We start from the raw sequence: 27847 nt of genomic DNA, 5'->3' as shown, positions 1-27847 counted from the left end.
TTTCAAAAACAATTTATCCAAATGCTGTGTCAGTGATTTAAACCTGTGATTTCACCATTGAAGACACTGATATAGTTTATCTGAGGACGTAGGAGGAGACAACTCGGTCCACTGACTGACTGTAAGCACGCTGCCCTGAACTCACTGACTTCTACAGAGCGCTGGTAGCATGTCCAAATCACACCGAATGTGACTCTGCATTTCCTCGGGCCACTATCACTACACATGACAAGTGTGAAGCGGATCCGATGAATGGTTCACAAGATGTTCAGTCCACATACACACAGGCCTTTATGGAATTAGTAGGTATAGATACTGATGTTCTCCGTCTGCTCTCAGCTCCTTCATCACAGAGCTGGAGCTGTGTCTTATTTAGATCAGACAGAGTAGAAACACTGTGCATCTGCATGTTTCCACTTGTGTGTGAAAGGTGAAAACAGTTGCCTCCACCTGCATCTGCTGTAGCAGAGAAGTGGAAGACGATCTCACAGTCGTGCACGTTTCCCTTTTCTCTGCCGAGCTCGCCATCAAATGCACACGTTCTCAGCGCGAAGCTGTGAGGCTCCTGATGAGATGAATGAGCTGAAGTGCTGCGATTCATCTTCTCTCCTCAACCAGATCGTGACAGCTCACATGCACTCGACTCCACCAGCTGCTACTCCCTCCAGCCTTAATAAATGCACACAAGCATTGTAGCCCTTCTAGCTGCTGATGTCCACAACACACTCCAAAATAGCCTCCATCCATAACTCCCAGACAGCAATGTTCTAGGTAAAACTTGAGAGAAGATGAGCAGAGGGATGGAGCGTGGTGCGGGTCAGAGGAGCCAGCTCAGCCCATCTGCTCGTCTCTCGGGCCGCTCTTCCACCTCAGCTCCCTTGTCTCACCCATTTAGTGGTGAATGTGGACCAGTCAATGAACCCCAGTGGAAGAGAGACGCAGAGTGAAGGCATCAAGGAGCAGATGGGAACATTTCAATGAGCTGGAAAATCCAGACAGAAGTGGGCCTTCTTCTCAGAAGTGCAGAGTGATACTGGTACAACAGTGCCCCCCTGTGGACCAAGACAAATATAAATTCACTTCTATTGGCTTTCGAGCAACCTTTTTGTAAGTCTTCCTGATTCAGAAATGTTTTAAGTGTAAGGACTAAGAGATGAATGTTCATATAAAGTGTTGAGTTGATCCTCTATCCTCGTGTCTGAATTAATCAGCTGGTATTTCTGCGAGTCAGCGTCGTAGCCAGGCCAAATAGATGGTGCTGAGGGAGACAGGGCACTCCTCACTGTCCGAAGCCAAGATGCTTAAAATGCAGAAATCAACTCCCCGTCAAAATAAAACCTTCCCTGCAGCAGCTTTAACACAGATTCCTGTTTTGTCTGGTGTGTTTGTCAAACAGAAATCTCCTTCTCCTGCCTCCTCCAGGACTCACTTTTTAAAATGTCTGAGACTGATATGCAAGGCTGCAAAAACATACATCTCTGTGCACCATTACAAAACCAGGGAGTGTGTTGTAAGAATTCACAAGATGTCAAAGTACTTACAACGGATTTAATGCAAAAAGAAAAAGGGGAAAAAAAGATGAATTTGTGTATAAAAACAAAACACTTTATTACAATTAGCTGAAAAAACCCAATGAAAACACAACTACTTTACAAGTACAAATGTTTTTGTTGATATTTACATTTTTTCCTTTGACATCAATAAAAAAAGACAATTCATGAGAAAACACAAAATACTAAAGTACATGTTTACAGTGTATTTGCTGCAATAAAAAACAAATGACTAAAGGAACGTGCATTATTCTCCATTCATCTATCTATAGACAACAAGGGAATTAGACATAAAAGGGACTATTTATGAATACACTTATTCTAATGGACAGCTCATTCCCCGACTCTGAAATACCCACAAACCTCAGCCTCATATCTGCTGAGTAACATTTGAATCATCACATTGAAGGCATCACTTTGTGTCTGTCGTTTGATGAGCTGGGTCGCAGCTGTGGGGGAGTTTTTTTTTTTTAAGTTATACAAATTTCAAGAAACATTCCACAATTCATGGATCAAATAAAGACAACATCAACATTGTTGGTTCAGTAATGAAAAATTATAAATCTCACCAGAAGAGCAGAGACTGATCTGCCCTAACTGTTCAGGTGAAATGAGTTATGTTGTGTCGAGCCTCGCTCAGGTTAAGATTTAAGGGCTGGTTTCGTTTTAGTGTGGAGGAACGTCTGATTCAGCCCTCAGCTGCTGTGAGATGCAGAAGAATGCTCAGCACAGCTGTACTGTAATGTGTGTACTGCAAAAAAAACACTGACAAATCCAGTTTCATCAGTGTGACTCTCCTAGCTGCTGGGCTTGGCAGGGGTTTTGGCCCTGATGCCCCCCTGTCGAGCTTGACCCTTGGTGGGTTGTTGGGGCTGAGCTGGTTGCTGTGCAGGAGACTCTGCAGCCGAGGCCGCAGGCTGCTGTGCAGGGCTGTGGGAAGGAGGCGTCTGGATCTGCGGCGAGGCGGCTGTGGTCACCACCTGCTGCTGTAGGATCTTTTGTTGGACCACCTGCGCTGTCGCCGTCCCAGCGGGAATCATCTGCACCTGAGCAGGAGCTGATGTGGCGGCCTGGGTCAGAGTGACTGTCTGAGCCTGGATCTGAACAGCAACAACACAAACACGACTGTTATGTTCTGTTTCTGAGGTTCAATGTGAACCACTGCATTTAGAAGCTTTATAGTGCTGAGGCCAAGAAGAAGCAAGTTCTTGAAGAAAGATGAAAAACTTCATAATTGTTCAGTCCACTTTATGAAATCAGGTTCACACACAACATCAGGTGAAGAATTGATGAAAGCAGTTAAGAATCCAGTTAACTACATTTTCAAGTTACCTACAGGAGCAATGCTCAGCCTAAAACCCTACCTGCTGAGGAGAAGACACGATTTGTTGAATATTAGCAACGTTTGGCTGCTGCTGCACTATTTGTGGGAGCTTAGCCACCTGATAAGAGAAGTAAACAAGAATACCTCGCATTAATACACAAACCCATTGTTTATCTGCAAATATGTATTTTGTGCTAGTTGACTGGCACTGAGGTTGTACCTGGATCTGTTGGGCCCCAGTGGGCTTCTGAGCCTGGGCGATAGATGTAAAGAACTGGGTCTTGATCCCTGGTTGGAGTTGGGTCGTGGCAGCGTAGGTCACCTTCTGCTGCGCCTGCTGGGCTGGCTGAGCCGCCTGCACCGTCACCTGCTGGGTGCCCATCTAAGGTCAATAACATAACTCATCAAGTCATACAATAACTTTATTTATATGATTATTTCTTAAGAAGTAATATAGTTAATCAGAACATAATGTGGACATGTTTAAATATCAGTATATGGTGTATTAGTTTCTTATGTTCTGGAGAGAAACCAACATCAAAACAAATGGTCAGTTGTTAACACATGAAAGTTGTGTGTACTTTTACCTTCTGCTGCACAGTGGCCTGTCCTTGCTGAGGCTGCCCTGCTTTCTGCTGAGCGGCGGCTGCGGCCTGAACCGCCGCCTGCTGCTGCTGCTTCTTCATCTGAAGCAGCTGCTGGACCTGCATCTGGGGGAAGGACGGCGTCAGCACAGGCCCACCTGACAGAGAGGAGGAGAACAATGACATGTTAGAACTTAAGAACATACCAGAAGTTTGTTGTAAAGATGCATTGTCACAGTAACAGGACGTCAAAAGAGTGATAAATCACCAACAACCCTATCTCTGGCTTAATCTCATTGTATTCCAATCAGTGGTAACAGCAAATGACCCAGAATATAATCTCAAACTGCTAACTGTCTTGACAAAGCCCACATGGAAATGAGAAGCAACAATCAACGGTAAGTTATTCAAAACATTCCTTGTCAAAGACCCTGAACACACCTGTTTTCTGTGCCTGGTTAATACTGATGCCTGCCACACTGATGCCTGCGACGGTGACTGGCAGTGTAGTGACACCAGCTGATGAAACCACAGCTGGCATAGAGACCACAGGAGGCTTGGTGAGGGTCACTTGGGCCGTCTGTCCTGCCTGGGCCTGAATCTGACCCTGGGTGGGCACTCGTGTCTGTTGAGGAACATGAGGAAAGAAGAGAATTAACATGCCATCTCTTCAATTCTTCTGATATTGACATACATGAACTTGAACATTAGATGTATTGTTGTTGGTCAACAATTTGTTTTGTATTTTGATTTGTATGGTGAGGGTCTCTTATGCACATTTTCTCAACTACTTCCTTAACTTAGTGCCAGAAGTTCTGTATGTGTGTAATGTACAGACTCTTGGACCCAGTCTTACCAGTCTAGCCACTTGCAGGTTTGCCACAGTGGTGCCAGTCAGTACTGCTCCAGGTCTGGCCGCTGCCACAGCTGCTAGCTGAGGATTGGCTTGGGCGGCCTGTCCAGGCTGAACCTGGGCGGCCTGCTGGGCCCCTGCAGCTTGTTGGCCCTGAGCTGCTGCTGCTGCAACTGCTGCAGCCACCTGCTGCTGCAATTTATGCTTGTGCATCTTCAGCAGCTCCTAGAAACACATAGATTACCAGTTAAAGACACATGAAGTGTTAATGTGTTGTTAGTAGAGCCACTAAACAGGGCCTTCCTCGAATCATACTATTCAACTCCCTTTAACATCTGCTGAGATAGAAAGCTACAGATCATGATGTAAGTGCCCCCACTGTACCGTGTGATCTTCTAGCCTAACCTAAAATGACTTGCATGTCACCAATTCATCCAACTGACGAGGATTTGATCACTCCTCCCACCCTACCATACATCGCATGACAAATGTCGAGGCTGAGATTCAGTCCAACTCTAAAATGAGTCTAATTGCCTTTCAGAAATCGAGTCAAAAACAGGATCAAGTGACAATGCCCAACATTACGTTTTCATATTGTTTACAAGGTAGATATGTTAAAAGTTACAGCGACATATTGGGTGGCCGGTATAAAGATGGTGATGATTTACCTGAGGTTTTCCTGCAGCTTTAATCTGTGGGGAAGCAGCCTGCTGCTGCTGCAGCTGCTGCTGCTGACGGAGCATCTGCAGGTGGGCTGTGGTGAGAGACTTTCCTTGCGGCAGTTGCATACCTGTAGCTGGAATAGAGAGCAGGAGATAAGTGAGGTGAATGAAGCAGTGATGGGTACTTGATGGGTATCTGACTACTTATCGGCAGTTCATTTACCTGGTGTCACCTGAGCGACCAACGGGCGAGTCTGTGTCTGCACTGGGCTCAGAGTGGTAGAAACTACCGCAGATGCTGTCACTGGGGTAACGGCTCGAACACCCTGGCCTGTTGCTATGGCGACTACTTCTGAAGGAGCAGCCGTGACAGCTCTTTGCTGGGCGTGGACCAACTGGGCTCCAGGTGCACTGGCAGGCTGGAACATCAACAATAAGACACAGTGAGTAAACGCTTCAGAACTTGTAATGATCATTGTGCATTCAGGGTGTAGTGGGAGAGCATTCTGCTTCGTGCCGTTTCAAAGGCTATTCGCATCATGAAATCCCCTCAGTCAGGAGGTGGCTGGGTTGAGCCAAAGCAGCAGTGATTAATGAACATGACTCACAGACAGGGTGCCTGGTATGACTGGAGATGCCAGGCGTTTGTTGGCCTGGAAGGGACTTGGAGGAACTCCAGCTACTGTGTTCACAATCACATTCCCCCCTACGGTGGCTGGAGGAAACAAACAGAGTGAGTTAACCACTGGACCTCCAGCAGCTCTGTAATGACAACCATACGAGTGTCGACGTACCGGCCTGAAGGGTTGTGCCTATGGTGGCATTTTTTATGGCTCCAGCCTGAAAAACATTGAAATGTGTGTTTGAAAAACGTCACCGGGTAGAATGATTCACTGTATGGAGAAGAATATTGTTGGAGAACTTTTTGATCCTCACCAGAACTGCTGCATTTGGCACAGTTGTGGCTCCAGCCACTGCAGCAGCCTGGGGGACCAGAGCCTGAGTCCCGCCAACAGCAGCAGTCCCGGCCAGACCGGGTGCAGCCTGGGCCTGAGGAGCTCCAGTCGTCTGCTGTGCCAATTGCTGAGCCTTCTGCTGCTCTGCAAGGGCCTGGAAACACAAACCCACACACAATGCATTAAATCTAACACAAATACAAGTCAGTAAAAAACACTTTTGTATGTGACAGCGATGAAACAGCTGTTGATTTATCACCCTGAACAACAACAACGAAAGTTGTATTGATTTCTTTCTGTGCATGGAATTTGTTTGGGGAGATGCTTTTCTTTCATTGTGGACAGAACATGTCAGCACACATTTTGGGACATACCCGCATAACTGTGCTTGAATGGAACAGTTGCAGTGAGAGAGATAGACAACTGCTACCCTAGTGTAACGAAGGTATGCAGGTTGTCTGCCCATGTGAAGGCACCGACAGCAGATTTATATGATTAGCTGTGTCAACAACCAAAACCAAATGCTGTCTTTGTTTGTTGAAGTCAGACCTGCATGGCACAGCACATGGCTAAACACACAACTCTGTAGGCAGTTGTTGGCACATGGCTGACAATCACCTTTTTCTCCTTGGCAATCCTCTCAGCACGTTGAGATGCAACCTGAATGGGTGGGAGAGGCTTGTCGTAGCTGATCCCACTAAGGAAAAGAAGAACAGATTATAAACGTTTTTCTTTGTCTCTAAAGTTAGTCTAAATGACTTGCATAAAAATGGAAATTTAAACACACCTTTCTGCCAAGACTGATGCATGTTTGGGATTCTTCTGGAATGGATTCATTCCGAGTCTGTAAATAATGGAAATGAATTGAATGTATGTAAATCACTTTATTGTTAAGACAGAAAACAACTTCCTGAAATGTATCATCACGCTTTGGCACATATTACTGCCTCTGCAATAACGTAATGTTTCATGCACATTTTCACAACCATAATGTACGCAATCACTTAACCATTGTTTACGTGAAATCATTAAAACTTTTGGGATAATCATAACATGTCATCAGAAGTTTTGTGAGTCTCCTGTTTGACTGTTGGCTCCTCCATAAGATTAACACAATCATTGTAAACAGACAATGAGCAGTGCTTACAGTGGTTTTATTGGCGGACTCCTCTTACTGGCGATGATCTTCATGAGTTCAAAGCGGCTGTTGTAGAGCTGAATGTGAGTTGCATTGTCGTCCTGTGTATAGATCTGACAGGTCCTTAGAGGACGACTGTTCTTGGACTGAGAGACAAAAACATAATAATGAGAAACATAACTAAGTGAGACCAGGAATTTTAAGCGAAGAAACTGACATCAAATTCAATGTGCAGGATAAGGTACCTTGTATATACTCTTGGTTTTCTTCTTGGGGTTTGCCTCATACACCAACTGCAAAGAATTTTGGAATTGGTTAAGAAAAACAAAATAAGTAGAAAATAAGTAAAGTAGTTTAAAGCAAAACGAGGTGCTCAGTACCTTGCCCTCCTCTCTGGGAATGATGACATTCTCGTAGCGGTTGCGACACTGTTTGGGCGAGCGGTAGATGCGGCTACAGGAGTTCACTACATCGCTCACCAGATCCCAGTTAGGTGTGTGGGCAGGAGACACAATCGTCAGGTTCAGCGGCAACTCCAGTAGCTGCTTTACGGCCTGTTAAAAACACAAGTGTGATATTTCGATGTTGAGTGCACTGTTCTATTTCACAAAGTGATATGTAGTGCAATAGATTTAATGATTTCTATCAGTACATGATGGAACAGCACAGTAAAGTACCTGAAGCAGAGCCCAGTCCTCACTGATGAGCCACTCTGGGTTGTCCTGGCCGGCCTCCATAACAGGTTTAACAAGTGACGGTAACGGCTTGGCAAACGGTGCCTGCTGCTTGAGGGAGAAGTTCTTTTTCTGGTCCTTGCCCTCACGGCGAACTTTCAGCATACTGGCCTTTTCGAAAAGGGAGCGTGGAGGAATGACCGTCTCCCCGTGGCCTTTCTTCTTCTTTCTAGCAGCTGCTGGACAAACACACTCCAGTAAGGACACAGATGCCAAACAAACAAAACTATTTCCCCTTAAAATAAACAGCGACTCAACAAAATATATCTATAATTTCTTGTCTGAATGCATGATTAGTCACGATAAAGTAGATGTACTCTACATAACACTACTAAGTGGAGCCATACTGCTAAATATGAGAGTTCTGAGAGTTCAGAACAGAAGCTGACAAATTGCCTCTCACCTGAAGGATCCATCTTGAGTCTCTTGTGCTCCTTGCGAATGTAGACAGGAGGCAGTTTGGACTCTGGCATGGGTGTGGTGTCATACATCAGCATCATTACAGAGTCGATGTAAATGTCGTTGTCATCCTGTGGAGGTGTAGGTGGAGTCCAAAGCTGTATTGGAATAAAAAACAAGTCAGTATGCAGCATGAAACAGAGCAGGACATTATGATTTGCCTCAATAAAAATTTATTAGGAATAGAGAATACTGGATATTTTTTCCCCGGTAACATAATTTTTGTTGTCTTACCGGCATTATTTCTGTATGTCCATCCTCTGCATCAAAAACATACTCCTGTGAAATTAAGAAAAAAAGTTTAATGTCAACAACAGTGCAACACTTCAATTGTTTTTTTAGCATGGATCAGAATGGCCACCCACCATGTTGTAGGCATCCTCTCTGGTGTAGGTGAAGAGCTCTTCATCTCCCTCCATCAGCTGCCGCTCCTCCTCCTCCACCGCCTCCTCTTTCAGTTTCTGCACCTGCTGCAGCTCCCAGCCTCTCTTAGAGCTCTCCAACCGCTCCTGAGGAGAATTGACAAAACATGAATTAATCAATCAAGATTTATCAGAATTTGATTACAGTTACAGCTGATTTCAGACACAGTTTAAGTTACCTTGAGAGCAGCTTCATCATCACTGATGTGGAGGTACTCGAGGTAATGCAGGGCATACCGTTCAATTGGTGTGAGCTGTTAGAGAATAATTAAATGTAAACCCAGCAAGTCATCACACAGCATTTTATTTTATGTAAATGTATTCCTTCTATTTGTTCTTTTTCTGTTTCCACAATTTCCCAAACTTAAACAGAAAAGGTGTAGCTACCTGTTCCATGACTGCATTTAGCTCCTCAATCTGAGCAGGCTCTTCTTTAGCTTGGATCTCAGACTCTTGGTTGTCTTCTGCTGAGTCTTTGTCTGCTAACTCCTCCTCTTGCTGCTGCTGCTGCTGCTGCTTCTCCTCCTCTGGCAGAGCATCTAGATTTATGCTGTGGAGAGCCTGGATGTAGGGTCTTGCCACTCTGGGAGAAATGGCTTCAGAGGCCGAGGGCTCTTGGTGAAGAACCACAAACTCCTCCACTTTCTCCCCTGACCCTGCCTCCACCTCAAACAGATCCTGGATTGTCCGCTACAAACACACAAGATGAGACCAGTTGACATAGGTCGGTCCCAATTCACCAATTCATTTCGTGGTGTGAAGGATGTTGTGGCCATTTAGCCCCTCAAACACCCTTTCAACCGTAGTGTATTCAGGAACCCCTTAAAATCAAAGGGTTAGACAGAAACTCCTGAATGCTTTACTAATGGCTGAAGTGAATCAAGATGGTGAGCACTGCGGGTTAAATGCTCATAAATGTATGTACAAAATCGTACAAAATAACCATTCACGCAGTCAAAACAAGGACGTATACAGTCTGAGTGAGAGGCCCGTATATATATATTTTTTTTGAATAAAACTTTTCGCCCCTGTTATAAAGTTTGCAGTGCAGGGCAGATGTTTCTATGGACAGGACTAACGTTACATAGAAATAACTGATGTAAACACGCTGACTGACTTAGTCAAGATCCTCAAGCTCTCTCCCTTGTGGCTCTGTTTCGAGGGGACACTACCCGCAAAGGGCACTTCATATCTAGGGGTAGCGCTAAGGGAGAGGACTTGGGACAGGACCTTTATGTTCAAGATTAAATTCAACACTGGCAGTGTGGAGAAAATACAGAATGAAAGTATTAAGCATTAAACACATTAAGCGTTTAGAAAGTATGCACAGTTTCTCAAAGTCCAGAACAAGACTAACATGACTGAATCTTACTTGTGTGAGGAATGCCAAGGTGTAGTCAGTTCCCTGAGCAGCCACCTCTCTGATCAGGTCCTTGGTGCCATTTTTCAACAACTTCTCTTCGATCGAATTTCCACTCTCCAACCTGGGCAGCACACAATAAGAAACAAAATTAGCATAAAACTCCTAACGTTACATCTCACATTTAACTGGTTCCAAGGACGTTAGGTACTATAAAATATAAGGACTAAAAATACTTTATTGGTAAAAACCTAAATGAGATTCCACCTGTATATGTGTATATCCTTGGACCGTCCTATTTTGTCACACCACTCCTGGGTGCGAACGTCCATGCTGGGATTGAGGTCTGTGTCATAGAAGATGATGGTATCTGCATCAAACACTGTCCCGACTGCAGAGCAGCAGCGGTTGGTCAGGATGCTACAGAAAACCTGCCTGTTCCTCTTCATATTCTCCTGCAGGGACACAACAAGCACATGAACGGACTGAGATGAAGGCCAACACATGTATTTCATGTACTTAATTTTCTTATCTCTGTAGTTTGTAGCAAACTATATATTTTGAAATGTTGTTTACCCTGTACACTAACACTGCATTATCTTTATTCTCATTTATATGTAACAGTTAAATTCTTAATCTTCTCTTTTGATCCAACTGCTGTGGCCACTTGGTTGGGTGCGTCACTATTTTCTAACTGGATCAGATCTAATTAACTGATTCAGGCACAAGAGGGATTGTATAATACATTACAACAGATGAGACAAAAGAGAAAAAGAACATTAAAGTTTTGAATTTGAGAGTTCAGGGAGAGTATCAACACAACAGCAATAAATAGGAAAGTCTTAATAACATGACTAATGTCCCTGAGAGGACAATCGTTCAGCAGGGAGGGAAGAGAGCAAGATAATTGTTGAGTCAGACCTCTGCACTAACACTGGGAGGTCCAGGTGTTAGACAAGGAGGCACACAAAGGTGGAGACATCTTACTGTCTGTGTAAAATCTAAACAAACCTGTTCATGCTGGAGAACTGAGGCAATTTATGTTTGCAGTTAAAAGGTTAAATACTTAAGGCTTAGACTTTGCAATAATCTTGCTTACCATAGAAATAGTTTGCCCACTGTTGGTCAACTCTTTTAACTACTTTTAACCCTCTTTTACTAGAATTATTGCTCTAATTATACTGTATGTACCATTTCCAGTGTCACAAAACCCATTTCTGATGTTTGCTGACTTAATCTAACAAACAATGTTGCCTGCCACAGCCACAATCACTCTAAATTGGGATTTTACCTGTCGTTCGTCAGGAGTGAAGCTTTCATCAAGCCGCACATAGGTGAGCTGCCTGTGATCGAGGAACGCCTCCAGGATGTCTAACATCTTCACCATCTGAGTGAAGATTAGAACACGCCGGCTCTCTGACCTAAGCTTCTGCAGCAGAATGGCAAGAGCTTCAAGTTTACCTTTTGAAAAGATAAATATCAAGTTATTATTCTTGGCATTGTCAGACGTTTCAGTTTATGATTGTTGTTTTCTTTACCCTAGAATGGGCCCTTTATAAATAAATACTTATATTTACATCAAGAGCAGGCCCTCTCTACAAAGCCACCATGTTATTTACCGTGGCCCAGACTGAACAGACTAGACACATTTTTAGTTTTTATGATAACTGAAGGCTAGCATTAGGTTTTCCTTCATCCTTGAAGGGGAGGGTGAAGTGAGGTGTATTTAGATGCAACATGCAATTTCAACATGATTATTTTGAGAAAAAGATGCCTGGCTTACCTGAGTCCATCTGCATTAGCTGCATATCAGGAGAAGGAAAGAGACGCCTGGAAGTTAAGTGGTGGACATCGGCACTGTGGGGGGCAGAGGCCTCTTTTAGCCGACAGCAAAGAGACTTATGCTCGAGGCTGTACGGAACCGGGGGATTGGCTGCATATAGGTGAGGTGGGGGAGCAGCAGCTGGAGGCACCACACATACCAACCTAAGGGAATGACATTAGTATTAAACACTGATGGAGAAATATATGAAATTTAGAAAGTAATAAATTGGATTAAGAAATTTATAATAATATTTAACAATCTTAATCGGAAATAATGGCCTATAAAACGTCCGATAAACAAGGCGCGCCTGGTCGCACTCAAACATCGGTGACGATCCTTATATATCAATAATGCATTGATATATTAGTTGTTTTATGCTATTTTAAACAACCTGGAGTATAGTTATTGAAGTGGCTTCAACACTGAGCTGCAATACCTCTTGATGAGGCTGTTGGCAGCCTCCAGTCGGTCCTCCACAGAGATCAGAGTGGACCGCAGTGTAGAGGTGGTAGCTATGCAGGTTCTCTGAGCCCTGAGGCAGCTCTCTCTGCCCACCCACCTCCAGCCTCCCGCTGTAAGGGCAGAGTGACCTGGCTCTGAGGTCAGAGTACACGCCTGCAGCAGGTCTGTCCCATACAATACTCTGCGGCTGCAGCGTCGCTCATTTGCTTCAAACAGGCGACTCAAACGCTCCTTCAGCTGCTGAGTCTTTTCTTCTGAGGACTCCTGAACAAAAGAAAGATGTTACACAACCACATTAAATAAAAACTCCAGTCTGCGTGCAGTAAAATGCATGATTTTGCTTGAAAGTAATGTAATTACTTGAGAGCCAGCATGAGCTGCAGGAGTGAGCTTGTTGGGGGCTGATGTGGCATTTGTAGTCACACCCGTTGCTTTAAAGAAGAGAAAAGTGTTATTGTGAATGCCAAAGTTAAAACTACCATACACAAAGATGTTAAATGGTGGGTGCAAGGTAGCATTATATGTCGTACAAACATTTATTGAAATAAGACATGAGACTGAATTACTGAGTTACAGTTAATCAGATATAACAATACAATATCTGCAGTGTGAATGGGTCACCTTGATGGGCTGTTGTCAGGCCAGGGTGAGGAGCCCCAGGGGAAGATGAGGCATTGGAAGCAGGAACAGCTTGTGGTATGGTCTGCATTACCATGGATCCCTGGGGCCTGATGATCTGCTGACCAGGAGCCGACACAATCTGCAGGATGTTTCCTAAATGAATGACACACAAATTGCAGCCATTATCAGAGATGCCCTTTCTCAGACACAGTTGGACATCTATAATGCAGGATTAAATATTGTATTAGTATTATAAAAAGGCAAAAAACCAAAGAACATCAATGAAATTGCATCCGCAATAGAACAACAGACACTAAACTTCAGATAAACTGTTTATCATTAACTGTGGTTATGACATATTTAATTTATTAGGACTTGTCATTTATAAGTTATTGAAAGGAGGTAACAGAGACACAGGAGAAACATGAGGAGAGTAAAACAAATGTCCATTATTTGATGTAAAAGTTTATATAAATGTCTAAAAAAGATGCCACAAATGTGATATACAGAATTAAAAAAACTGTGACTTTTATTGAAATGTCAAAAGGAGATGAATAAAAGTATTTTGAGATAAAGAGTGAGGATGGGATGTACATTACCGAGTGTACCTTGGAGCTGCAAAGGCTGTCCGGTGGTGAGCTGGCGGAGCTGGCTCGGGGACAATGTGAACTTGTTGCCCTGAAACTGCAGAGTGACAGGAGTCTCTGGCTGGGAGATACGATTCTGACTACCTGCTATGTTCGCCAGCTGAGCAATCTTCACCACATCTCCACCTTGAATAGAAAGGAAGAACAGACACTAATTAAAAAGTCAACTGACATGGCTCACATTTTATCAATTACAAAAATATAAACTTTGCATCAGTTAGTTAAAGGGTGAAACAAGGTCAGGACATGCAGAACCAGGGTGGATTAATCAGTGGAACGAGCAGAGCCGCCCTCCACAACAGAACCATAGCAGCTCCTACTTTTACAAACCCTGAAGGGAAAAAGAAAACGGATGTAAGGGTGGTCCTCAGGTGAGACAGAGAGCCTGAAACATACACATACACAGAGCACTGCACTTTGCTGCCGTTTCAAACCAACACAAGCTATATGTAGAGACTGGTCTAAGAAAAATAAATGTATTGATTTAAAATACATATTTTACGTTTATCAATTTCTGATGAAGCAATGCACTCATTCTGATTAGCATTAAATGTAAATTAACAGATTAAATCAAATGTATTTATAGTAACATTTTGTTGTAAGGTTCAAATATGGAAATGGCAATTAAGTTTCTACTGAGCTTTTAATGTTTTTAACCAAAGCAAATCTCTGGTTTAACAGGAAAGTCAATGTGTTAAAAAATACATTAACTTCAAGTTAATAAAATGTACACAGCTCAGCAGCGATCAGAGAACATTTTTTGACAATATGTGTGCACAAAAATCTACACATTGTTCTGTTTAGATGCATGACATGGCAATACGTTTCAAAGTCCAAAAGGCCCACATTTTCTTAATATACAAGGGGACTTTGGTTGTTAAACCATGACGTCATTTTTTTTTTATCTCTTTCTATATCGTTTCTGATAACTCATTAACAGTTGCTAAATTAATTATATTTACAAGGTACAAATTGCTCATAAGTGTTTGCTTTTGAAGATGTTTTCTTCAAAATTCAAATTGTTCCGTTACTCTTACTTCCAAAGCTTTAAGTTTAAATTGCCTACATCTTTTCTTGTTGTTTTGTATATAAATAATCAATCTGTGTGTTGTTACTGAAAAGGTTTCTCTGTTCACATTTGAGGCAGAAAGGTTTGGAGTTGTGTTCAACATGCTTTACAGTGATGCTCAACATCAGTGAAACCATATCAGCAAAGAAAAAATCATGAAACAACCAAAGCTTTGGGATTTCGTCCTGCAGCTGGGCTGATGCAAGGAACACAAGAGTATTAGTAAACCGGGGGAAAATTATTTAAAAAAGGGGGTGGGGAGGTGGGTCATAGTAATTAAGTTAAATAGTGTAGTGACCTGTAGTGTAACATAAGTGGGTCGTTCAGTGTACATGCAGGTTTTGAGAAAGAAACCGGGGAGTGCTGAGGCTGTGGAGATGCTGCTGATATGGCTACAGATACAATTTGTTGGTTTTCTTTACCATGAGTTGTATAGCTACTGATATAAAACAGCTCTGCCGTGATTCAAATAACGCCACTACAGTGATTTAACATTTGCTCATTTAAGTCTATGTACAAAACCATTTCCTGGGAGAATTAAAAACTGCACACATATCAGCAGTGCCCCAAGTAAATGCCTCAGTGTAGAGCGGTCTGTATTGTGGTGCCAGATGCGGAGAGGGAATGGTGAGAGGGAGGGGAGGCCACTTACTAGGCAACCGTGCCTGGGCCTGGGATGTAAGAACCAGCCTCTGGGACAGTAAGCTGGGCTGGATGGCATGGCTGGGGGCTAGAGCTGGCCTGGGGACCTGTGCTAATCCAGGCTGGCTGATGGGAGCTACAGATCCCAAAACTGCGCCAGTTAGGGTCTGGCCCAAAGCCACAGGGGCAGCCCCCAACACATGTTGCCCAACGCCTCTGTTCCCAGAGGAGACTACAGTGGAGGTGGCAGAGTTGCTGCTGATGCTGATTGGAGGGGTAGTCTGGGCTCTCTGAGAAGCCGTTCCGACCGCTGTGAAGTACAAGGCAATGGGGTATGGGACCACATGTTAGGGGTAACCTAATTTATAGTCAAATCATTAGTATGATCAAACAGTTTCCTCTGTTTATTCATTCAGCAATGGTGGGCCAACGAAGCAAACAGGGTCTGTGGTGTTATTGATTGATTGAAAGTTCCATCTGTGCAGGTGTTTTCAGTGATGGTCAAACTTTACCCAAACGGCTTTGAATGTCTTTTGCCTGCATTTATTCACATGTCAAGTTTACTATTACTACTACTGCTATTATATCCTTTGCCATATTACATCATGCTTTTCATGAAGTTACAGAGGATAAGGGCCAGTTGTGCAATAATGAGGTATTATTTACTGAGGTGAGGCATAGGGCTTTAATTTTTTGCAAAATGTTGATAAAAAGAGACATTCCTAGTGAGGCAAACTGTTGCTGACTTGTAATACACATATTTACCCAAATGGCTGTGCTGTCATGTGGGAAAAATGTCTCATGCCCACCAATGATGCATGAAGTATGTCAACCTATAAAACCTCTATGACCCGTCAAACAACCCTGTAAAGGTGAATCAACAACTAAAGTTGCTGGAGTAAGACCTAACCTTTAAATATGCAGTACTGCTTCTGAAATGTGCTGCCAATGCAGAATACAATCGAATGGCCTAGTGTGAATTTGTAAACTTCATGCAGCACAACATATTATAATGCACACAACACATGAGTAGAAGAACGTGAAGTGAATGCACCAACAAAATGCGTATACAAGTTGTCTCTTTAATTTTGATGTGAGATGACACCATCTGTATACCTTCAGCCACTGTGAAAACAAAATCTCCTTTTCTTTACTGAGAACTGCCCCTGAATAGTCTTACCATGAGAAGTGGGGGTAGTAGTTGCAGTTGTGATTGGGGGCTTGCCCCTGCTCTGTGCCAATTGGCTGGTGGTGGAGGCAGAGGTAGCAGCGGGGGAACTCAGTGGACGCTGGCCTGCTGCACTTGTGATGGCAGCAAGGCGACCTTCTGGCTTTGTCCCATACTGCACTGGCTGGAATAATCTGCATCAGAATAGCAACATTAAAATATCAATTTACACTTTCCAAATTTTTCAAAACATCAGAGGATCTCGACATCACCACATCAGGTTATATAGATGTCTGGAGAAAGATATTATTGCTGACCTCATGGGTTTTATCGGACATTGTTTGGGTCGTGGTGGAGGATCTGGAGCCGTGTAGATCTCCTCTATGAGCTGCTGAGTGACTTTCAGTTTCGGTACCACCTCCTCAGTCTGATACCGACTCAGTGTGCTCTCATTATTGATCAGATCAAATATGGACAGGTTCACAGTCTAGGAGAATAATGAGATTTTTAGCAAGATTAAAAATGAAGACAGAATTCTATTATCATAAAAAGATGACATGATAATTAGTGGATATGTTAATTAGCCTTCACAAAGTATAAATAAAGCAATAAAAATGAATATCGCAAGTTGCCAGAATCCATTCAAGGATTCGAAGAACCTATGGTATCTGTTATATCTACAGAGAGGGAATACCATTACATTTCAGCAGCAACCAAATACTTCATACTTCAATTTTAGATATTACTAACATTTATTATTCACGTTTCAAGTGACCATGAATTTATCTCATCTTAATAAACAGCTTGAAAGCATTCGCCAATTAGGCTGTACACATATTTTTCGAGTAAAGACAGTTACACAGGGTTAGATAGAAACCTTGGTGCAGAACTGCAAAGCACAATTATTTATACCTTATTTGAGTCATTCTGTAGAGCTCCTAGCACCAATGATGGGACGCTGAACTGCAGAGAGGACCTAAAGTAGGAGCTTCTGGTTTCTCTGGGAACTACCAGCTCAGGGTGGTTACACACTCGCTGTAACTGCATCAAAACCTGAAGCACGCTGACAAAATGACCTGTCTTCAGTGCTTCCTGAGCTCTAGGGGAGGACAGACAGAAGACATGGTTATGAAAACAGTTCATGTAATGTCTATAGAATTACATCAATATACAATTATTTACTCTCAAAACTATGTATATGTCACAACAATCACAAATACCAAAGATAACATATAGCTAGCAAAGAACACACAAATATAACTCAATTGCACAAATCCTCCTTGTGGATAACACAAATAGAACAACACACTATTGCACACTTAAATGCTGACTTGACTTCTTTGATCAACAGTCATCAATCAACTTTATGGTTAATAGAATCCCAGAGGTCACTAAGGCGTTCCTGTGCCACGGTGGACCTCAGGTAGTACTTGATGAGTTTCAGCTTGGAGAATCTCCTCTCTGCTTCAGCTACAGGCTGGTTATATATTATTCTCATCGATTTACCGAAAAATTCAACAACGTCTGTGAAACTGTACAACTTTAGAGGTGCGCTATTTGATATAGCCTTTCTCACCCTGGTTGAGTGAGGATATCCTCATAAAGACTCTTCTGTCTGTTGGAGAGACGGCACTTTAGGATGTGCTCGTACTTCTTGGGCAGTTGTTTTTCCACATCCCTTTTGGATCGTCTCAGGATGAAGGGCTGGATCATCTACAAATGTGTGTTAAAGGATAGAGGGTGAGATGAGTTAATCAGGTATATGAATATAAATGTGTTGTACTGTTTACAGTTCATTGGATAGATGAATAAGCTGGGGTTATACCCACCCTATGCAGGCGAATGACCAGTTTGTGGCAGTAGTCCTGGTTCTGGTCTGTTCCTGCCTTAACAGGGAAGTCAGAGTAGGACCTGGTGATTCCTGGTAGAAGGAAGTGGATCATGGTCCAGAGCTCCTTCAGAGTATTCTGCAGAGGAGTGTTGATGAGAAGAATCCTCTGCTCACTGGAAGATGCAAAGAATAAATAAAAATTATTTCAGATCATAAGTCAGCTGAGCCTTGTTATAAGCATCTGATCAGAATATTAGAAAGACTGAAATTCCTGACAGTGGAAATAAGCTCATGAGTGAAGTTATTTGCCTAAAACCACCCCTTATATTCACGTGACTATTCGTCAGTCTTATTCGTATCCATGATCAACTTTACAGACTACAAATAAATCATATAATGTGAAAACTCAGAATCCTGATGTTTGGGAAACCGGAATTGTTATAATAATTTTCAACCAGCTCACCTCCTGAGAGCAAAGACTGTTTCCCAGTGTTTCTCAGTCATGTTTTTAATGAGCTGCACCTCATCCAGGACCAGGTGCCTCCACCTTCTCCTGAGAAAATGACTCTGGTCTTTTATAAGCAGCTTGTAGGATGTCACACACACATGGAAGCTGTTGGCTTCCCCCCACCACTGTAGATCAGACATTGGATGATTATTTTTAAAAGGCCTCATATATTGATATTATCATTAATATGTGTTGTTGAAATACAGCAAAAACTACCATTCTCTTGGATCTGCGCTCCCTTCTGTTGCCTAGGTACAGGAGGATCTTCAGGCCAGGGCACCAACGCTTAAACTCCACCTCCCAATTTAGCAACTTGCATGTTCTCACCACAACAAGGTGGGGTCCCCAGATGCCTGTGGACAAACATATTCACCATTAAATATATCTATCTATCTATATATCTATCTATCTATCTATCCACTTAAAATCACACATCTTTGAATGTAGTCATACCCTCTTGGCCAGCTAAGTGGGCCATGTAAGCCACTGTCTGTACAGTCTTGCCAAGACCCGTCTCATCAGCAAGAATTCCATTGAGGTGCTTCTTGTGAAGGTTTACCATCCAGTCCACACCGATTTGCTGATACTCTCGTAGCGACCCATGAAGAAGAAAAGGTGCTTGGCTGCGGGACTATGAAAAAAAAAAGAAGGTCAGTTAAAAAAATTACAAAATGCATATATTTGTTTCTGTTATATGTGTGAATCTTACTGAAGAGGTGGTCCTGAAGCTGCCTTTAGGTAGGATGAGCTCTGTGGCTGCAGCCACTTCCGCAATGTCTCTGGCAGGTTTCCCACTCGTGCCACAGGAAGTGGCTTTGTCAGCTCCACGGTACTGATCCACGCTCAGCAGCGAGTCAATCAACACAGCTTCAGGTGGACTCCCCACAGGACTCTCCGTTTCTGGAAATGAAGGAATATTAACTATTCCACTGCCTAAAACGACTGTGAGGGAGAACATTTGAACAATACATTTTTTGGATGATTTACGCACCTTCGGTCTCTTCCATGTCTTCCTCATCACTAGGACTTGGACTTGGCCGAGGCCACTCAAAGCTGTCAGCATAGGCACCAGCATACTGCTTCATCAAAGCGTCCAGAGGAATCTCAGCTATAAGCCAAACAGAAAAGCATTTGAGTCAGCAGAAAAACCCAAAGACAAATCATTCTGGTACTTGTATGGTATATTTAACTGAGCAGAATATGGTTCCGTCATTTAAATTAGGTTGAAACTTGTTGAGAAAATATAATTCTATATTTTCTCAACAAGTTTCCCAGGGATAATTTCACTGCATAAATACCAAATGTGTGTTAAGATCATTAGTTGATGATTCTCCATTATGAGCATCAGGAGCATATATCAAGTTTGTTAACCATGCATACGATGGTGTGTTACATACTGAATTATTGAAGGCAAAAGTTTGGTGTTACACACACAACTCTCAACCTTTCAGAGCATCAATGGTGAATTGCATTATGTCAGGATGTGAAAAGAAAATGTATCGTCCTCGATTCTGCTTTTCCACATATGCACAGAAGTCAACATAATGGAATAAGTACCATTTTTTGCAAGGTCAACCAACTCTGACTTGTGGTCTGCTTCTCCTTCCATTGCCTCCTGTTCCTCTATGGTGCTAACTTCATCAGGCACTGAAAAAACAATTAATTTAGCAAAGTTAAGAAAATTAACAACAAAGTGCAAAATCTCGTTAATGTGTTTTTATCACCATATGAAACATACCTTCTTCATCAAACAAGGACACATTTAATTTTCTTTTCTTTGTTGATGTGGCCGCCTCCTATAAAAATTAAACGTATGAAGGGATAAATCTGAGGTGCAGTAGATGTTTGTATTATCATTCACATTTGTGCAGCACTTACCTCTTTATCAATGTTCTCTCCAGTCGACTGACCTAATGCTGCAACACAAACAATTGATGTTAATACAAATAACAAAATAAAAGAAGTTAGGTAGTTAGATTAATGAATAAATAAGTTAAGTCATGATACAGAGGAAAGAAGTTCTGTTTTGCTAGGTGGGTCGTACCTTTAGCCGGGGCTTTTTTTAAACTGAGTGTTTTGAGCCTCTTCTCGTAAATTTCAAACTGGAGTTTAATTTCCACAACCTGACAGAGACAAATACCTCATTCAGAATGATAAAAAGTAATTTAAAAATCATTGCAATGTTTGCTAATCCTGAAAAGGGTATTTTACCTGCTCAATGTTGGACCAGAAGAATTCCACCTCTCTAGCAATTGTGCTAGCAATGTGACGAAGATGGAGTTCCCTTTCTTCCTTTGACCTCTCTTCACTTTTCTTCTGCTCTTGATGGTAACGGGCACATGTGCGGACAAGCTGTAGCAAAGACACATGAGATCAATTGTACCTTGTCCCTTTGTTGTCCTTATGTTTAATTTAAATTTTTTTTATTTCATCTCAGCTGTACCTTTTTAGCAGCAGCCTCTTTCCATCTTCTCTCCTGGGCAAAGTCAGCTGCCATCCACTGCATCTCCTCAAGGAGGTAGTCCCAGTGGGACTTTGGACGCATGGCTTCCACAAGCTTGGGAAGTCGACTGGCTGACCACTGGCCCTCCTTTCTTAGCTCAGAGATGCGTTGATGCACTTGACTCTCCTGAGAATTGGAAAGTGCGGCATCAATAAAAGTAATCCAGAAGAATTATCCTTATTTATCTAAATTATTCCTTAAATATAAGGTAAAGCACAAAATACAGAGATCACTGGTCATTGTTCGTAACCTAATGTCAGTTATTCTTCTGTCAAATATCAAAACAAGCAACTACAAGGAAAACAATAACATAAATCTAAATCTTTACTTTCACAAAACACAACTTCAATTCTATATTTTGTTTAAAGGCACTGAAATCTATTAAAGCCAAAAGTTTATTAAATAATCTGTTTGCAACTAAAGCGTACTTTGGTAACTCACCAGTTTAACTTGTTCAACTTGCTTATCCTGAGAACCCTCCTGTGACGACTGCATAGTCGCTGTTTGACCAAAGCCACCTATTTTTACAGCAGATATACCATTGGTTCCAGTCAGTTTGGACTGCGTGCTTGGGTTAATGTTAGGGCCAAGAGGACGGAGAGGACTTGCAGTGTGGGGGGTTGTAACAGAGTTGGGAGTAGAGAGAGGAGCAGGAGAAATGGTTGTCATGGATATAGAGTTGGTCATTATCCTCTGAACTGGCTGGTTTGAATCTGCACCTGGTCGAGCCAGTGCCACCGTCTATAGAGTGAGAAAAATATTTTTTTTAGTGGTAAAGAATGTAATATCAGCATTAAGTCACATACATACATATATATATATATATACACATAGTATTCAGATTAGTTCATGTAAACTGACCGCTTGTCCTGACTGTAGTATGGCCTGGGATTGTTGCTGCTGAGGTTGCAACTGAAGATGAAGACCAGGCTGCATCTGCTGCTGCAGCTGGGCCTGGAGCTGGGTGTGGGGGTTAACTGTGCCAAGGACAGGCCCACCTGCCTGCATCTTCACCTGTGCCTGAAGGTGACCACCAGGCTGAGCTGTATTCTCCACTAACTGAGCCTGCTGAGAGAGCGTCATGGACAGGCCTGCCATTGGGAGGCCACCTCCGGGTAACCTGCTCGGCAGTTGGGGAGGCGGGGTGTGCAGGCTAGCTGCGTTCTGCACTGGAGGTCCTTTGGAATGGTCATACTGTGGCTGGTTCTGCTTCTGTCCTGCAATCTGGACCACTTGAGGAGTAGGCGGCATCCCGCCTGTACACATAGTAACCAGATTAAAGGACACACAAAGGGGTGGTAAAAAAAGCAACAGCAAAAGAGAAATCTTGTCATCTTCAGTGTTTTGTAAATGTATTTTGTGCTCTTGATAGAATTAAAACATTTTAAATATTACTTAGTGCTCGGTAGCTTTCCCTTAATATATATTTGAGAGACCCCATTTAAACAAGACTTTTGAAGCTAATAAGTAGATAATAAAATAGTGCTTTCAATTTTTAAATGACAGTTGAGCTTCCGATGTTAGAGCTCCTCAGAATCTAATGAACTAGATGTACTGTATGAATCAACAGTAGTATACTATTTTCTGATGATAAGGGCAGAAACTAATGAAACTCATACAGCAAAATGATTACAGAAGAAATGAAATCAATGTGAGAATCTACATGTCTCTCAAATAAAAATACTACTTTGATTAATGCAAAACCAGAACATTGCATCTCAAATGTTGAGAGAATGTGGGTAAAACCATCAAATTATACATGCATAAGAGAGGTTCATAAAGAGAAAAATAGAAATGTTACAAAGGGAAATGAAATATAAGAACATCAGAAAGTAAAGAGACAGGGAGAAGAGAGGGGAAATAAAAAAATACAGAGCAGACACTCACAAAAACACTATATTTTTGGCATGCATGAAGCGATGTCATTCTAGCGGTAACCAAGGCATTTGGATGCCTCATATAGCAAGAGAGCACAGAAATGAGCAAAAAGACACACGTGGGGTCTTGCGGACAGCAGGCATGAGCGGAGCTGTGCACACTAAGCAGCGCCTGCCTTACCTCCCTGCACGCCACACCACCTTGCCTAGAGGCCATCAACATCTGGCCCTGACACACCCACACCATCGCAAAAACCTGTGCCGTGAACACAACTCGTCCACATGATTTCCCTCCTACTTAGACTGAGGGAAAGAAGCCAAGTCAGAACAGAATGCCATGAAATAACATGGAAGAAGTTCAACCAAATGTGACCATGAGAGAAATAAAGACAATCTTGAAGATGTTTCGTATGAATAGAAGATTGATGACTTTGAATCCTCGTTGATGATGTGAGGAAGGACAATCGGACAAGGAAGGACTTGTGAAGGAATGACAATGGGAAACCAAAGGGAACCATGACACGTGGATTCATAAAATGGGAAAACAAGCAAAACCCATTGTGAAGTGAATTTATTCACACAGGGTTCCCACTTTCTGCGATCCACCTCAAAATATGATGAAAATCCATCAGCACGGGAAGGTCCGTCCAAACAAAGACGAATGAAACAAACTTCGGAAAAGAAGAGATGGATAACGACGGGTGATCAAGAGAAAAAACAAAAAAGGAAAATTATAAGACATGGCATCTTCCCATAGCGTGGCTACTCTTCTTCAGACTTGGATTGTCTTCTTCCCCATTTATCTTGATAGAGAGCAGATGCTGGTAGAGCTAAACTCTGCTTCCTGTGGACTACTGAGAAATCCTGCAGATGGATGAAGGTCTCTTTGTTGATGCTGATTGAAGTTTTTTGAAGATGATTGTTGTGATAAATAGTTTTTTTTATCTCCCTAGTTTGAGGAGGGGGATACGTCCAGCAGCATCGAACAGAGCACAGAACGGCCTGGTAGTAGCACTCCTACCTTGCGCAGTTGGCATAAGCTGTTGGAGCGGAACGCCAGCTGATCCTAAAGGAGCTACACCAGGATGCTGGAAAATCAGCCCATGGCGACCAACTTCAATCCGGGACCTCTTAGCCTGATCTGGGATTCAAAACACACAATACCCTCATAACGCAAAAAAAGCACCCGGCAATGAGCAATGACCTTCTGAAGACCTGACAGGTCACCTCTCCTTCCTTGGGTCAAGACTTCAACACAGAGCGCTAAAGGATGCCAAATATCTAAAAGCAGAAGCAATTAGAGGGAGAAAAGAAAAACAGAAAACAAAGCAAACAGGGAGGAAATAAAGAAAGATAAGAGACAGGAGTCTATAATCCTTGCCCTACCTGCTTGCCCCATAGCCTGTTGCCTCTTAAAGGCATCCATGTCTCCTGGGTTTGCCATGGTGCCAGCAACAGTTTGATGTCCCTGCAAGAACAAACTCTTACAGCATTACTAAGAGATTACAAAATATTTTCACCCCAATTTAACAAAGTAGCTATGGATAATTTCCAATGAATTGTGGTAAGTGCTAAAAACAAGTGTTGCCTGTATCACCTGAAACTGCTGTGGGGTGGAGAAAGCTGCAGAGACGTTCGCAGGCAGCTGGGTTGCTATGGCAACTGGTGTAACTGCTTGGCCATCCTTTCCTGTACCAACCTTTACCTGAAAAGATAGAGTGGACAGATGTACACTGTTCATGAAGTTAAATTACTTTAAAACTCTCTAATTGTAAGGTTCCTATTGGATCTCTCAATAAGCGCCAGCCAGTGATACCTCATCATTAATGACCTCCGACTGCTCTTCTTCCTCCTCTTCATCTTCAAGGTCCAAGTCGTTCTGTCTCAAGTAAGTATACAAGGGAACACAGGGCTTCTTCTTAAAAGCTACGTAGTCCATCATGTTCCCTTGGAGGTGTTGCAGAAAGAAAAGCTCGATCAGATATTCTTTGAACACTTCCTTTAGGTTATCCATCTTCTTGTTGTGGTGCTCCAAGAACTGTTTCCTCAGCTGGGCAATCTCTGGTGTAGAAGGAGCAATTTCCTCTAACTTCTTGGGAAGTTGCTTCTTCAAGGTGCCCACAGAGATGCTGGTGGTTGCAAGTGGATTGTTGGCGATCCCCTGGGGTTGACTGGTGAGGGAAGGGCTAGAAGGTGGAATGGAGGAGGGTATACTGAAAGTTGATGTGGCAGTAGTACCGACTCCAGCTACCATACCCTGTGTTGTCTTCTCAAATATCATAGGGCGTGCCAGCTGTCCTTGAATGATACTGCTGATCTGTGGAGGTAGGTTGGAAGTGGTAATGTGACCAGGGCTCCCCAGTGTGGGGAGAACTGCTCCAGTGGCCACTGGACTTTGAGGTCCATGGTGGTGGATGGTGCCTCCAGTCTGTGAGTGAGGCTGAGAGAGACGGCGTTCCCTCACAGAGCCTGGAGCTCCTGCAGAGGCCAGCTGTACCTGGCCTGGTGTGGCAGGGGCAATCTGAGCCAATCCTGTCCCATCCTGGTAAACAAAGTGGCCACTTCCTGATGGACTGCTTAAACTGATTTGTCGCACTAACATACCAGCGTCAACAAATCGTGTTGGACTCTGTCCACACACACCCAATGCTGCTGTGGGTGCTCCTGGTCTAGTTACTCCTTGCAGAGGGACTGGGCTGTGCTGGGTGGGGCTTTGGGGCTGCAAGGTTTGGGGCACAGGTGAGGTTACCTGGATATAGGAGGATGGTGCATGTTCAAACCTCCACTGAGGTGTAGTATGCTGGAAGCCAGGGGATGCTGGGTTCTGTATTGGGAGGGGAGTAAGGGTGATCTGCTGGTTACCAGTAACCATCTGTCCCACATTTTGTAAAGTGATGTTCATGTTCTGGCCTGTGACTGGGCTACGACTCATGATTATTTGATAATTGGGCGATTGAGGTGCTGAAGGGCTGGCAGCGGAGGAAAACGTGGTCACGGGTGATTGAGGGTGGTTAACTGTAACTTGCTGCTGCGTCGTTGCCATGTTTGGCGGCTGCTGTTGGGGCTCCTCTGCTTCAGACCCGCTGACAGACTTGGATCTTTGGAGCTGTCGTTGCATATTCTGCGATCCACTTCCATGGTGCATTGCGTGACACTGTTACTATGTCTAAACACAATAATCTGTGAAAAGAACAAAACACACTATTAAGTGATTTTAGTCACAAACACTAGCACCATGTTGCAAGAGTACGATAGATCCAGCCTGGAATCAGATTTCACATATCTTTTTGATTTATGTTTTTTAATTGATTTCTCAATTAGACAGTATGACAACATAGCTACCGCCATCTATCTCTTTATCACTTAAATACTTGCAGTGACACTGTCAATATTTGATTAAATCTATAAAATTGACTGGATTCACATGAAACGAATATTCATAACTGGTTGATATATCTGAGAAACTAACCATGTAAAATCAGACATATTGTAACAGACGATTTTATAAATGTTACAAATAACTTGTTTGAAATTGGTAGACATGACATTTGCCAAATACATCAGTCTTAATGCATGTACAATGAGCAAATAAGAAATATAGAGATCACTTATGTGACAGGTAAACTTCACACTCTACACTTGGTACATCAGCATATGATCGTTTAGGCGAACTAATGGTGAGTTAAGGGCAAAACAAGGCAATGACAGACACCTTTAAGCCCATAACTTATACTATGACTAAATTACTCACAGGCTACAAGACAATATATTCAAAGTAACATTACAACAACTCTTTAATGTATCTATGCATCATTTTAAGTAGGCATGGACATTTCAAAAATCCCCGACATGGTAACTACATATTGTTAAGTGATGTAAATAATACAGTTGATCTAATGTACAGCTGTGAATCAGATGCATTAGAAACAAAGGTGATGTATCGTTACTCTAACAGTGGTGATCTTCACTTGCTATTGGCCTGTTACAGTAAATAAGAGACAGCATGTAAACAGACCAAAAGCTCTTACAGCTAAACACGGATATCAGTGACAGAATCCTCGCATGAATTGTCATGTTTGTTTGTAGCGTCAACTTAAAGTATAGCTCCGGGACGGTCTGCAAGATACCGCTAGCTAGCTAATAGCAATACAATAATACATTCACACGCACATTAGATAATCATTTAGCCTATTTTACTAAGGTTCAAGAATACGACTAAAGTGTACTACAATTGCCAAAGTGTTAACATGTGCATTAAGGCTGTCTGTGCCATTCAATTAATTACAATGAACCTCTCTGCGGGACGCGTGCTAACTAATGCTAACGGTGTTAGCTTGTTGCTGCTAGCAGGCCAGCTACCGGTCAATAAATACATGATATCACCTCAGAGATGTTACTTACAGGGAGTGGGGCTTCTGTAGTAACGTCATAAATCCTAGGTCATATTGACAGTGAGTCACATGCTGTAACAAATGTTATTACGCGGAAAAATAAAATATCGATATTGCTAGCGGCTAGTCAATGTTTTGGAGCTAATTTCATTCAGCAACATGGCGACCGCGGCAACCTTTGATGTGACCCGGATGTCGTTCTGTCTCCAGGAAGCAGGGACACTATGAAACGATGACGTGAATAAAATCTGCAACCTGATT

At 42.7% G+C, this 27847-nt stretch overlaps 1 protein-coding gene across 6 annotated transcripts; it reads right to left on the bottom strand.

The window, feature by feature from the left end:
- Nucleotides 1–1528: 1528 nt before the first annotated feature.
- ep400 (E1A binding protein p400) lies at nucleotides 1529–27762 on the bottom strand. 6 transcript variants are annotated; one of them, XM_062383690.1, is made up of 53 exons: nucleotides 27597–27762; nucleotides 25012–26375; nucleotides 24793–24900; nucleotides 24582–24663; nucleotides 22180–22574; nucleotides 21760–22059; nucleotides 21259–21444; nucleotides 21027–21167; nucleotides 20860–20938; nucleotides 20694–20731; nucleotides 20554–20611; nucleotides 20373–20462; nucleotides 19807–19923; nucleotides 19525–19715; nucleotides 19269–19446; nucleotides 19032–19168; nucleotides 18771–18940; nucleotides 18306–18480; nucleotides 18053–18189; nucleotides 17389–17575; nucleotides 16794–16963; nucleotides 16489–16670; nucleotides 15319–15618; nucleotides 13550–13723; nucleotides 12951–13103; nucleotides 12690–12760; nucleotides 12304–12593; nucleotides 11826–12028; nucleotides 11334–11503; nucleotides 10310–10497; nucleotides 10055–10166; nucleotides 9070–9372; nucleotides 8862–8936; nucleotides 8626–8769; nucleotides 8495–8539; nucleotides 8205–8358; nucleotides 7745–7980; nucleotides 7448–7621; nucleotides 7313–7360; nucleotides 7077–7213; nucleotides 6717–6773; nucleotides 6548–6626; nucleotides 5910–6083; nucleotides 5768–5813; nucleotides 5582–5688; nucleotides 5197–5392; nucleotides 4980–5107; nucleotides 4315–4536; nucleotides 3900–4083; nucleotides 3462–3616; nucleotides 3095–3256; nucleotides 2915–2992; nucleotides 1529–2650 (listed from the first exon to the last, which is right to left on the bottom strand). In XM_062383690.1, the coding sequence occupies exons 2-53, from the start codon at nucleotides 26338–26340 to the stop codon at nucleotides 2348–2350; spliced, it is 9318 nt and encodes a 3105-aa protein (XP_062239674.1). In that variant the 5' UTR covers nucleotides 26341–26375; nucleotides 27597–27762; the 3' UTR covers nucleotides 1529–2347. The 6 variants fall into 6 exon arrangements, with proteins under 6 accessions (XP_062239674.1, XP_062239700.1, XP_062239709.1 ...); XM_062383716.1 differs by having other exon boundaries at nucleotides 3095–3244; XM_062383725.1 differs by having other exon boundaries at nucleotides 3095–3241.
- Nucleotides 27763–27847: the final 85 nt, after the last annotated feature.

This window comes from Platichthys flesus, chromosome 3, assembly GCF_949316205.1.
Source record: "Platichthys flesus chromosome 3, fPlaFle2.1, whole genome shotgun sequence".
Classification (NCBI taxonomy): domain Eukaryota; kingdom Metazoa; phylum Chordata; class Actinopteri; order Pleuronectiformes; family Pleuronectidae; genus Platichthys; species Platichthys flesus.
This window is presented reverse-complemented; position numbering and strand designations above follow the sequence as displayed.

What these genes read in the sequence shown, in the direction of transcription:
- ep400 (XM_062383690.1), bottom strand. Translation starts at nt 26,340, where the DNA reads ATGCACCATGGAAGTGGATCGCAGAATATGCAACGACAGCTCCAAAGA. An exon ending in GAGAGAACATTGATAAAGAG is followed by an intron (nt 20,612 to 20,693) that starts GTAAGTGCTGCA and finishes TAATTTTTATAG; the next exon opens with GAGGCGGCCACATCAACAAA. An exon ending in TCGTGTCTTCTCCTCAGCAG is followed by an intron (nt 2,651 to 2,914) that starts GTAGGGTTTTAG and finishes GTTGCTGTTCAG; the next exon opens with ATCCAGGCTCAGACAGTCAC.